Source organism: Coffea eugenioides, chromosome 3 (assembly GCF_003713205.1).
Source record: "Coffea eugenioides isolate CCC68of chromosome 3, Ceug_1.0, whole genome shotgun sequence".
Classification (NCBI taxonomy): Eukaryota; Viridiplantae; Streptophyta; class Magnoliopsida; order Gentianales; family Rubiaceae; genus Coffea; species Coffea eugenioides.
In genome coordinates this window covers 24,494,772-24,508,471 of record NC_040037.1, presented here as the reverse complement: position 1 = coordinate 24,508,471, position 13,700 = coordinate 24,494,772, and the positions used below count along the sequence as shown (strand labels likewise).

The following is a 13,700-nucleotide window of genomic DNA, read 5'->3' as shown; positions in this document are numbered from 1 at the left end:
AATGAGCTCAAGATGAAAGTGTAAATTTTAAGAACTCCAGGTCAATACTTGACTTGGTTTTAGAGAAAACAAAACCCAGAACTTCAGCTTCAATTTACCAACATTACCATTTTAAATAATAGTTAAAACTTCTTAACTGGAAAATTTCATTGATTACTCCCAGCTAATCACATTCGAAGAATATAAGAATTAAAAGGCAGACAATTCAATATCTGCTTGAATTGTTAAGGGACTTCCAAAACATGTGGAAAGCTTGGGCTTCAAATTCTGCTTTCCCACATTGAGCAGCATAAACTAGAATAAGAAATGTTCGATGCAAAAACACAGAAAAGGCACTGAATCAAAAAACTACTCATCACCAATGGTTACAGCAGTCCAAGACCTATTTCACTAGAAGCTACAAATCTACAAGAACCACATAATTTCAAGATCAACATAATTCACTATACCATTTTAAGGTTTGTACGGACAATAATGAGCCCTTCCAAAATTGTATGGACAATAGGCCTTACACAATTGTAATCAAATAAATTATATGTTATACAGTCAACATCTGTCCAACATGAACCATTGTGGAGTAATGAGTCCTACTACGGATAGATGATTTCATGACTTGAACATTATCAGAGATACGTTCTCTTCCTCTTTCCTTTCATATGAATACATCTCTTACAAAAAACACTTTTCTGTTTACTACATAGTCTGCCAACTGAATGTAGCTTCTGATTAACTTTCTTTAAAAAAAAAACACTTTTCTGTTCACTACATAGTCTGCCAACTGAACATAGTTTCTGATTAACTTTCTTTCAAAAAAAAAATCTCTCCTGCTATTAGGTTTCCTCATACAACTTTTTTTCAAAATTTGCTCTGCTCAAATTCTGTAGGACAACCTTAAACTAAAAAGTCACGTTAATGTTACACAAAATCTAGGGGAAGTAAATGGTTCATCTCTTAGTAAAGACAGCATGGGAGAACAAGATAAGACCAAGACACAAAGAGAAACAAAAATTTTACATTGTTTTCCATTCCATGTAATTTATAGACATGAGGTTTTAAACATCACATATTGGATATGTTCTAAAATGGACTAAGAATGAATTACCAAATTATCAGTCTCTAGGAGTCAATAGAGACTATTCAGCAAGGGTTGGGCATTTCATTGTTTATGTTAGAAAACACACTGATAGTGCAACCATGGGAAATTTACATTTCTATTACGGAGGAAGGATGCTGTGCATATGCTGCTTCTAGTTCAATTACAACTCTTGATCTATACATGTGTGACTTAAAGACAAAACAAAAAGAACAAACCGCGCATTCATTATTCATTGATATTAGAAGCTTTCTAGATATTTATCACTGCAACTTAGCATAAAAAATTCAGGAGAGAATTATTAAAACTTTTCGTACCTTCTCTCCTTTATTTCATACACTCAGAGAAACAGATACAGTTAAGTCTGTTAAGTGTTTCTTCTCCTAAACAACTTATAAAACATTTAATAAAGAACAGATAAATCCCTAACAAAAAAAATCCAATAATGAATAATCATAACTAAATATCAAACATTAATAGAAAAAAATACGAACGTTGTTTTATAACTTCACTCCAAAGTTTTAATAGTTGTCTGGGTGAAAGTCAGCAAAGAAAAATTATAGCCAGCACCTCATATTCATGTCAAGTTCAAAGTATATGACCATCCTAAACAATAACAAAAATAGAAGGAAAATGAGTCTTACTACACTCTCTGAATTATGGCGACACCTCCCAGCACAATAATCAAAAATGCTTGAGTAGGTTCCTGCCATCACAATGAACACTATAATTAACAACTTAGTGAAGCCATTAAGTACCATGGAAACCAGAACATGCAGCACTGGAGATAAACATGTATCCCCCAGCACAAATGGTCGGAGCACCTAAAATAACTGAAATTTAGCATAATCACTTCAAAGGAGAAATAAAAATTGTTAAGCTGAATAAGTACACTTCAAAAATCATTCATAAGGCTAAAACCAGAAAAAATAAGAATATAAAAATCTTCTTCTGTTTTTACTGCCTAATTGAATGAAATGCACAGTGAAACATCACCTGCACTTACTGGCTTTGCTATCTTAAGCTTCAACACCAGATCCTTTTGTGTCTGCAGACCAATTTATGACTTAAAAGTGATATAATAAACTCCTAAAATCGAAAAATATTATCAACCAACAGAAACAATGAACAAATTACCCGAGCTGGATTGAGGCAGCACGAAACACAATATTCATAAGAGTTACAGCATTGTGAAACAAGGTTGCAGCCACTGCAATGGAGTAAAAGCAGTTTAGGAAGCAATAAAGCACTATAAACTACAACAGACATCCATTTTCCCAGAATACTGGTGGCCTGATAATTAAAAAGGAAATTAGGGATTAACTCACTGACAAGAGAATTGCTCTCCTCTGATAGGACAGCATCTGGACTTTGGATCAACTGAGAGTGCATCACATACATGACCTACAACACTAAAACTTATTCCCTTAAAAATCCATCCAAATATTTACCAGAAAATTGTAAGTTACACACTCATATCTGTTACTGGCACACGACTTTTTAACCGAGGTAAAATGATAAAAATTCCCTTACATCTCATCTAAATTAGAATCTATAATTTACATGGTTGTGAATGAAATTCAGAATAGAGCTATTATTATCTACAATTCACCCGGTTAAAAGCTAAGAGAGTGCCAATAACAATTCCCTTACACGATAAGACAAAGTTCTAACATACAAAATAGTTCAAGGGGAAAAATAATAACAGAAAAAACTTCCCAAATAAGGAAAATTTTGAAATTTTGTTATATTAGAAACTAATTAACAGGTATAAAGAGGGAGAGGAAAAAAAATCAAATTGTACCATTATCGTCAGAGAGTAAGTATCTTCCTTGAACTGTAGTTCTGCAATGACGATTCTCCTGAAGGCTCACATCTTTCCTGTTAAACCAAAAAACAAAAAAAAAAACATTAAAACCAAAAATTAATGGGGAATTTCAAAATTGGAGACAAATTACAAAAAAGAGAGGATTGTTGAGTTTTTACCTGATGGCTGATACAGTGGAGCCTAGCTCAAGTATGATCAGATGCCACGCTAGGCAAATTAACAAAAAATTAGAGATGATCTTGGGAGGAATTTTTGAGATCGATTTCAATTCTAACATTTCTTTCCCTAAATTGAATTTCCTAAACCTTTTGAATTTTTAGGAATTTCAAAATAGCTTTGGTTTTGAAAGGATTGAAATCGGTGAACCGTTGTTCAACGGGTCGGTTTAAAATTGGTGCAACTCGAGCTGGGAAACATCTCTCTAAAGCGTAGAAAATAGAATGGATGATATAAAACTAATACTAATGCGACGTAGGATGGGTAATTAAATAGCTCAGGATTAGAGAAAACTAAGGAAAATTGTGAGAACTTACACTTTTATTCTTAATTTTATCTATTTTAAATCATTTGTATTGGCATATCATTTAATTTTATCATTTTAACATGAACTTTATTTAAATCATATGTTCATCGTTTACGCGTCAAAAAAAAATTTTGCAAAAGTCGCACCGACGCGATTAATTGGTGATTTAGGGAGTTTTTTTTTTTTTCAATACAGAGTGTCCGGGTCAAGATCCGAAGGCGGCCCACTAATCCCTTCGCTGGAGTACAACACCACCCCAACCGCAAAAACCCAGGCGTTAAGTGAGATTCGACCCCACGACCTCGAGTCCGAAGCAGCCACAACCGCGTGAATCATAGCCCGGGGGTTGGTGATTTAGGGAGTTAACTTCGGACTATTAAGAGTGAGTATTAGTGTAGTAAGAGAAACTATCTTGACAGATTAGATTAATATTTGAGAGTAAGAAACAAGAGAAAAACTAGTGAGTGCATGGCACTATTTACAACTATTCCTAGTTGACTTCTTAAACAACTAAAGTGCCACCTTTCATTTCATTTCAAATCATCATTCAAGCCTTCATCTTCCCTTCTTCTCTCTCTCCTTGGCCGAATCTTGAGGCTGCAAAAGTGGGGAAGAAAAAACTCATTCTCCAACCACAAAATCTTGCTCTAAAATCTTCCAAATCTTCACTCACCTTTAGAAGTTGTTCAAGTTTGAAGAAAGGCCTTGTCTTGTGGTGGTTTTTGGTGGATTTAGTGATGCAAAGCTTGGACTTAGTTAGGGTTAAAGAAGCTTGGAAGAGGTAATGAACTCCACTCTACTTGATCTTTGATTCCATGCAAGAATTAGTAATAGATGTTGGTTGCTATGAAAGGGTCTCTTAAACCCTAAAAAATTTAGGCTAGATGACTTGAGAATCTTTCATGTTTTGTGATGGAAGTTATGGTAGATTTTGATGCTATAAGACTTGATATATGTTGGTTTGTATTTATTGTGGAAATCTCATGTATCAGATGAATATTGGATGTGATTTGTTGGAGGACAAAGTTTTGAAAATTTTCCCTGTGTGCTAGCCGATCTGATCAGTTGGTTTCCAACCCTGATTTTTGAATTTTGGGGTGAAATCTAGCTCAATAATCTTTGTTAGATGTTAATCTATGAATGGGTGAGTGGGTTGAGCAAAAATTTTGGACTTAAGAAGTCAAAAGAGTGGAGTTCTTGCTGCCCTATTTTTTTGAAAATTTTTCGCAAGTCGTGCTGACCAACGTTAGAAAAATCTGGATATCTTGGTGTAAAAAATTCAAATCGAGTTCCGTTTGTGGCATTTGAAACTAGATATAGAATTCTTTCAACTTTGTAAGTTTCAGATTTTTACTCTATTTCTACAAGTGCCAGAAATTTCACAAAAATAACTGAAATTCAAACCTGATTTGCTCTTAAACTTGGTAAAGCTGTAACTTGAGGCCAAATTTTGATCTACTTTTAGATTGAATCTTACAAAAGTGTCTTCGAAACAATTGTAGTGCTTTGAATCTAGTTTCCAACGGTATAAAGTCTGTGATTTTTGGACTTACAGAACTCAAGATATGACTTTTCAAATAGCGTCGTGCAAAGCTGAATTTTCTGGTTTAAAACAAAAATGTTCTTTTAAGAACTTCCAACTTTCCTTTGAAATTGTTAGTCCGTTTTAAGTTTGATTTCATAGACGGATACAAATTTTGTTGTGATTTTAACCCCTCTTTTAAAATGGATGTTTTCGAAGGGCTTAGACCCCTCTCGATGTATTATCTTAGTTGATTAAGTGAATGAATTTTTCCTCCTTGTGTGCTAAGTAACTTAGGGTGTACGTGAGTGATGGTTTAAATGGGGGGGATTCAGCAAAAGACGATTTGCATTTGGTGATTGTTGGTTGAAATTGCTTCAGGTATCTAAGAAGATTTCGAAGGGAATTCCGGCGCGAAACCGTAAAGGACTTGCTTGCTCATTTGCTTTTGGTTGTGGTGAGTGTCAAGTGCATGTTTCTTGATATCTTGATTTGAATGATACCACGTGTTATGTGTTGAATATTGAATTTGATGAGGCGAGAGTGTACTTTATCACACTCGTCCTCCCTTTCTTGAATAATCTTGTACTTGCTTGGTTGACGGAGTGTCAACATTAGGAAATCGTGGTTCAAAGGTACCGGCGTAGCATGAATTGTGGATTTAGCTCCTGAGAGCTTCTTATCTTTTATTGGTAGTGCTTTTGTTTCTCTTGTGAATTTTTACGTCAATATCATTGCTACCTTTCTTGATTTACACTTTATCAATGTTAGTTGTGTATATCTTAGTCCATAACTTTTGATGATTACAAAACAACTGGATGTTACTAATATTCTTTGAAGAGATTATTTCAGGAAATTAGAACAAAAACAAGGTCAAAGATTTGAAACCAAAACAGGATCAAAAGATTGGCAAATTGCTGAAATAGCTGTCGGACGCACAAAAGGGCCATATCGGACGGCCGACAACCATTGAGTAACTTCGGACGCATGAAGAACTCACACTCGGACGTCCGAAGATAATGAGCCAAGTCTTCTATGATCAATGATCTCGATCGGACACTCAATACCTCAGTACCGGACGTCCGACAAACGTTGCGGTACTTCGAACGCAATACACTATGAGTACCGAACGTTCGAAAGAAATAATGAAGGATCTGCAAAGTTTACATCTTACCTTCGGACGTATATTGTGGAAGGACCGGACGTCCTAAGAATCTCAAAAAGATGTCCTGAATTCACTGTCTTCGTTCGGACGCAGAAAATCAGAGTACTGGATGTCCGACACCACCAACGGCTAGTTGACTCTTCAACTGTCCTCTATCCGTTGACAGTATTAATTGAAGACTTTTTGGTCCCCTATAAATCGTGAATAGTCAACTACTTCAAAAAAAACGTTTACACTTTAAGTTTACATCAGATCTTGAGTGATTCAAGTGCAAGAATACTTCAAAAAGAAGATTTGTACTCTTAGTTGTGTAATCTTCATTTAGCTTTTCAAGTGTGATTCAGTTTCTTCAATAGTGTAGCCTTGTGAGTGTTATCCGAGTGATTATAAAACTTCCTTGCTTGATCAAGTGAGACTTGAGGCAAGGAGGAAGTGATCATTCCTTTGTACACAGGAGATTGGTTGCAAATTGATCAACTTGAAGAAGCTTGGTATATAAAGTGATATTCAAACTTAAGTCAAGTTTGAAACTTGGTTTGCCTTTCTATCCCTTTACTTACTGTTTTGCAATATATATTGCTTATTTCTTCTATTCACAAATCACCTGTGCTAATCCGTTAATTGTTTCTTTGTGAGGACCTTTAGAAAAAGAAAGCAAACTCTAGAAAAAGTGACTCATATCTCGGCTAGTTTTTAAAGAACCTAATTCACCCCCCCTCTTAGGTTGTCTTTGATCCTTACAGTTGGTATCAGAGTTTGGTCTCCTAGAGATTAAGCTCAATCGGCTTGGGAGTAAAAATGACAACCAACAATGCCATGTTCTTTGAGGGACAATCTGTCACTAGACCTCCAATGTTCAATGGGTCAAGCTATGTGAGTTGGAAGGAGAGGATAATCATTTTCTTACAATCTATTGATATTGAGTTATGATTTATTGTTAATGATGGTCCATATGATGCTTCTATTATTGATGATAATACTCATTGGCCGAGATCAAAAACAAGAAATGAGTTGACTGTTGAAGATAGAACTCATCTTACTCTAAATGCCAAGGCTATGAATGTATTATATAGTGCTCTAAATTCAAATGAGTCCATTAGAGTCAAAGGTTGCAGATCTGCAAAAGAAATTTGGGATAAATTTAGAGAAATCCATGAAGGAAGCGAGAATGTGAGAGAACAAAAGAAGTCCATTCTGGTCACTAAGTATGAATCCTTTATGATGGAACCTCATGAAAACATTGACAAAATGTACTGCAGATTCAATGATCTTATCAAGGATTTAGAAGTGCTTGAGAAGAACTACTCTCTAGGTGAGAAAAACAGAAAAATTCTGAATGCCTTATCAAAGAATTGGGAGAGTAAAGTGACTGCCATAGAGGAAACTAAAGATCTAAATATCCTACCTATTGAATCTCTTATTAATTCTCTAATCTCATATGAGTTGAAACTCAAATCCAAGGTGCAGGAGAAGAAGACACAAAGGTGAGGAGGAGTATTGCTTTGAAAGCTTCACAAGATGAAGATGATACAGCCTCCCTGGATGGAGAAGACATGGAAGGTGATGACAGTGACATTGCACTCATCACAAGAGGTTTCAAAAGAATACTCAACAAGAGGAGATTCAGAAAAGGTGGTCCAAGCAATTCCTTCTCAAATCAGTCCAACAACTTGAGAAATAAGGGGAAACTAGAGTTTAACAAAAAACAAACAGATAAATGCTTTGAATGCGGGCAACCTGGACACAATGCAAATGAGTGTCCAATAAGAAGGAAGAATGAGAGCAAGATTGAACGAAAATCAAGGTTCAACAATTTTCAGATCACCTGGAATGACTGCAATTCAGAAGGTGAAGTCGAAAAAGAAGAGAAATCTGCCCAAGTGATCTTCATGGCCATTGGTGATGAAGAGGTAATTACGTGTAACTCTCTGACGGATAGTGACAGTGAATCTGATGATGATGTTAATTCATTTTTAGAAAAAATGCACAACAGTTTGAAAGAATCCTGTGTCAGAAACAAGGAACTAAAACAGAAGATCAGATTTTTAATTCAAAACAATGCAAATCTTTATCGACAAAACAAACACTTAAAAAATGAATATGAGAATCTGAAAAGGATTGAATTAGACTTGCATGCTAAACTCAACAGAAAAATAAATGTCTATGATATACTCAAAAATGAACAAAATTGTTTGAAAAGAAGAATGAATGAGCTTGGCCAGTGGCTACAATATCAGAAACAGAATTACTTTCAACAGAATGTTGAAAAATCTTACACTAGCACTCATCAGAATAAGTTAAATTATCATGCAAATGATTTTACCATCTATAAGAGATGTCAAGTCAGTTTTGTTAAACCAGTCCATTTGAATGATCCAATCAAACTATGTGCGTTTTTGTGTATTGCACAGAATAGCAACATTCATGTTAGAAAAAACATGGAAATGGTTGAGATGCATATGGATGATTTAGACCTAATGTAACTCTTAAGACCCAAAAGTAATGTACCAAATATTAGCTTGTATTTTTATGTAGTGTGAACGTGGTAAACACTGTTAAAGAATCAAAATGGTTCATAGATAGTGGATGTTCAAGACATATGAACGGTGATGCATCACAGTTTATCAAGCTCAAACCAAAAGCAAGTGGAAAGGTAACTTTTAGAGATGATCATAAAGCCAAAACTGTTGAAATTGGTGATGTTGGTAAGAATGGTCAAACTTTTGTTCATAATGTCCTTTTAGTTGACAACCTGAAATATATCTTGCTAAGTGTTAGTCAATTATGTGATAGGAACCTGTTTGTGTTATTTAAAAAACATGAATGCCTTGTTCTTGACTCAAAGTTCAATATTGTTTTCAAAGAAAAAAGAGTTAATGACATTTATGTAGTTATCCTCGAAAAAATTGATTCTTCAAGTCTTAGTTGTCTCAAGGTAGCAAATGAGGATCCCTAGTTGTGGCACAGAAGGCTCTGTCATTTTAATATGGATTTGCTAAAAGAGATTTCCAAAAAGGATCTGGTTAGAGGCATTCCAAAACTCAACTTTAGTAAAGACCGTATCTGTGATGCGTGCCAATTTGGAAAACAAGTCAAGGTATCTTTCAAACCCAAGAAATGTGTTTCTACTACAAAATTCTTAGAACTCTTACATCTTGATATTTTTGGTCCTACTCAAACCACAAGTCTAGGTGGCAAAAGATTTTGCTTTGTTGTTGTTGATGACTATTCTTGATATACTTGGGTGATGTTTCTTGCACATAAAGATGATGCTTTCAAAAACTTTGTTTCACTATTTGGTAAGGTTCAGAATCTGATTGGTTTGAAAATCATAAAAATTCGAAGTGACAACGGCACAGGATTTCGTTTTTGTGGCTTTCCAGAATTTTGTGACACAAATGGCATTACACATGAGTTTTCTATTGCTAGAGTTCCCCACCAAAATGGAGTGGTTGAAAGAAAAAATAGAACTCTTCAAGAGGCTGCTAGAACCATGCTTAGCGAATGCAATTTACCAAAGTACTTTTGGGCTGAAGCTATAAACATTGCTTGCTATACCATGAACAGAGTTCTTTTAAGACCAATCTTGAACAAAATTTCGTATGAGCTGTTGTTTGATAAAAAGTCTGTTGTTGATTATTTTAAAGTTTTTGGTTGCAAATGCTTCATTCTAAACATCAAGGAGCATCTTGGTAAGTTTGATAAAAATTCTGATGAGGGGATCTTTTTGGGATACTGTGAAAATAAGAGAGGCTTTAGAGTTTATAATAGTAGAACTCTGGTTACAGAGGAAGCTATACATATCACTTTTGATGAATCTAATGGTGACATTTTCATGAGTTGTGGTGAAGATGATGATGCAGGTGTTCAAGAAGAACTAAAGAAGCTGACAATCAGTAACCAATGCACAGCTTCATCAGAAAATGATTCAAAAGAAGATGAAAATCAAGACAGTCCAGCTGGGGAAGACAATGACAGAGACAGTACCATTCCTAATGATCTTCCAAGAGCCTGAAAATTTGTCCAAAACCATCCTAAGGAACTTATCATTGGTGATCCATCCGAAAAGGTCAGAACACGTTCCTCTTCTAAACAACTAATAGATAATTTTGCATTGGTCTCACATTTTGAGCCCAAAAATATTGTTGATGCAGTAAAAGATGAGAACTGGATTTTAGCCATGGAAGAAGAGTTAAATCAATTTGAAAGAAATAAGATTTGGACATTAGTTGTTAGACCACAAGATCATCCTATTATTGGCACTAAGTGGGTATTTAGAAACAAAATGAATGACAAAGGTGAGGTAGTTAGAAATAAGGCCAGATTGGTAGTAAAGGGATATACTCAAGAAGAAAGAATAGATTTTGATGAATCATTTGCACCCGTAGCTAGGTTAGAATCTATTAGAATGTTTTTGGCTTTTGTATGTTTCAAGAATTTTAAGTTATTTCAAATGGATGTTAAAAGTGCTTTCTTAAATGGTTTTATAGATCAAGAAGTTTATGTTGATCAACCTCCTGGTTTTGAAAATAAAATTTATCCAAATCATGTTTTTAAACTCTCAAAAGCTTTATATGGATTAAAACAAGCTCCAAGAGTATGGTATGAATGTTTGAGTGATTTTTTGATTGAAAATGGCTTCAAAAGAGGTATAATGGATACTACTCTTTTCACTAAACAAAGTTCACGTGAACTTCTAATTGTACAAATATATGTGGATGATATTATATTTGGTGCTACTAATGAGAGACTGTGCAAGGATTTCTCCAAAATCATGCAAAAAGAATTTGAAATGAGCATGATGGGAGAATTAAATTTCTTCCTTAGACTCCAAGTGACACAAACTGAAGATGGAACATTCATCAATCAAACCAAATACACCAAGGAACTGCTAAAAAGATTTGGAATGGAGGACTCAAAGCAAGTTGGAACACCCATGTGCACATCTACCAAGTTTGATAAAGATGAAAAAGATACAAGAGTTGATGAAAAGAAGTATAGAGGTATGATTGGTAGTTTACTTTACTTAACAGCTAGTAGGCCTGATATCATGTTTGCTGTGTGCTTGTGTGCTCGTTTTTAGTTTTGTCCAAAGGAATCACATTTAAATGCGGTAAAAAGAATCTTTAGATATTTAAAAGGAACTTTGAATTTTGGCCTTTGGTATTCTAAGTGTCATGAACTTCTCTTGTGTGGATTCTCTGATGCTGATTTTGGTGGCTGTAGAGTGGATAGAAAAAGTACAACTGGTATATGTAATTTTCTTGAAAATTGCTTAGTATCCTGGTTCAGCAAGAAACAAAATGCTATTTCATTATCTACAACCGAAGCAGAATATGTTGCTGCTGGTGCTTGCTGTGCTCAATTGCTGTGGATGAAAAACACATTGAATGATTTTGGTTTAGTATATAATTGTGTGCCTATGTTTTGTGACAACACTAGTGCCATCAATTTGACAAAAAATCCCATTCAATATTCTAGGACCAAGCACATAGACATTAAGCATCACTTCATTCGCGATCTTGTCTACAAGGGTGAAATTTGTGTTCAATATGTTTGTTCTAAAGATCAGATTGCTAATATCCTCACCAAAGCCCTTCCACTGGATCAATTTGTGTATCTGAGAACAAAACTAGGAGTTTCAGAAAAAATTCTCTAATTTCTCCTTGGTCACTCTTTATCGGACGTCCGATGGATTAGAATAGACGTCCAACAGTGTTCTTCATCCCTTTCTCCAGAAAATTTGGGTTCGGACGGTTGCGTCGGACGCGCCACTTCGTTCGGCCATCCGACACTCAAAAATTGCTTCATATAAGGAAGTCACCTACCTCATTAAGTTCATTTACTTTTTTAGTCTCGGACGCAACCCTTCAGTTTTCTCTCAAAATTCAAAATTCAAATTACTCTCTTCTCTAATCAAGTTCCAAGAAATTGATTTAATCGACACAACCACACTCCTATTGCCCGTTATCTGGTCATAATAATCCTCTTCCAACTTCCAACTACCTCATAATTTCCAATTCGCATCCGAAACCCTAAGTTCTCAAAACTTACTCCTTGTGGTTGGTTCGTGACAATAGTTCATATTGCATTCTTCACTCTGCACCACTCATCATCCAACTACATTACATCATGGTTAAATTTAGAGGTGGTTCTGCGAGGGTCGGACGCTCTTTTAAACTTAGAGATGAGGATATTGAAATTGTGGAACCCTCCACTAAAACATCCAAAAAGAAAACTGCTCAAAGAAAACGAGATGCTCCAACTGTTGAGCCATCTAATGAGCAGATGGAAGAGCATCACTCTGAAGAAAATCCAGTAATCAGGAATGCAGAAGAAATGGAAGAGCCCATCCAGGCTGAAGTAACTGTCACAAAATCACCTGGAAGAAGAAAAAGATCTGCCAAAAAGAGAAGCACTGCTCAATCTAATGCAGAGAAAAATGCTGAGGATCAGCACACCCCTGAACTATCTACCAGAAAATCTCCACGGACAAGGTCTGAGGTTCAGAATATTGAGTCGTCTGCCAAGTAAACTGCAAAAAGGAAACGTTCTGTAAAGGAACCAGAGACTCAGCCTATCAAGGAACCTACTCCTCTGCCAAAATTCATTGATGATGAGGTCAGAGACAGATTTGAGTTGATCTCACAAAAAGCATTCATCACTCAAAGGACCATTTCTCCTTTTGAATTTCGTAAGCTTGATCTTGAACCTATCATTAAACTTTTTGAGTTCCAAAAATGGGTTTATCTTCTGTCCATCCCCAATATTTTTTACCCTGATATGCTTCATCAATTTTTTGCTAATCTTAGAAAGGGTAATTCACACACAGAACTCATTTCTAAGGTCAACTCTGTAGACATCACATTAACTCCTGACATTGTGAACTCTATTCTGAAAACAAAAATTGAAGATGATTTTAAATGAAAAGTTACAAATTTCTTTTCGTATGAGGAATATCCTTATGCCTATCATCATTTTTACGTTGCTAAACTCATGACCTATTTTCGATCGCACTTCAACACTCCTGTTGAGGCAAGATTAGAAGATCTTAACCCTCGAAACTTGATCACTTTTACCATCATTTCAAATCTGTTGGTGCCCACTGATGGCCACAGAACTGATGCGAATAAAATGAAGTTTTATCTATTTTACTGTTTTGTTGAAAAAATCAGAATTGATTTCGGGTTTGTGATGTGCAAATTTCTGCTTAAGATTAGCACTGATAGTCGTAGGAAGCTCTCTTATGAAAAATTTCTGACTCCTATCTTTGCCCACTTTAAAATTCCTTTTACTGGAAAATCACCCAAAGATAGTGCCTCAACAGTTTTCTCACAAGCATATTTTAAAAGAAAGAATCTAAAATTTTTTTAGGGCCATTGGTGTTATAAGGAGACAGTTGCAGAAATTAGGAGAAAGAACCTTCACGAAACCCCTGTCTCTCCTAGGACCCCTCATGATCAGTCCATGTATGTCTCTCTATTTACCATCTACCTCAGAAAATCAGCCAGCAAGTCACAATCTTCCAATTCTGAGGTCATCTCCTTGCTTGAGGACCTCAAACAGCAT

The 13,700-nt window shown here is 35.4% G+C and overlaps 1 protein-coding gene across 1 annotated transcript; it reads right to left on the bottom strand.

The window, feature by feature from the left end:
- Positions 1-205: 205 nt before the first annotated feature.
- Positions 206-3,386, bottom strand: LOC113766344. The gene is made up of 8 exons (XM_027310546.1): positions 3,080-3,386; positions 2,898-2,974; positions 2,422-2,497; positions 2,231-2,303; positions 2,090-2,141; positions 1,664-1,799; positions 1,208-1,270; positions 206-335 (listed from the first exon to the last, which is right to left on the bottom strand). The coding sequence occupies exons 1-8, from the start codon at positions 3,196-3,198 to the stop codon at positions 206-208; spliced, it is 726 nt and encodes a 241-aa protein (XP_027166347.1). The 5' UTR covers positions 3,199-3,386.
- Between the last annotated feature and the right edge of the window lie 10,314 nt (positions 3,387-13,700).

Excerpts from the sequence above, each read along its gene's own strand:
- LOC113766344 (XM_027310546.1), bottom strand. The coding sequence starts at position 3,198 with ATGTTAGAATTGAAATCGATCTCAAAAATTCCTCCCAAGATCATCTCT. Across the intron at positions 2,498-2,897 it reads CTTACTCTCTGACGATAATG|GTCATGTATGTGATGCACTC; the intron begins GTACAATTTGAT and ends TTAGTGTTGTAG. Across the intron at positions 2,142-2,230 it reads GCTGCCTCAATCCAGCTCGG|ACACAAAAGGATCTGGTGTT; the intron begins GTAATTTGTTCA and ends ATTGGTCTGCAG.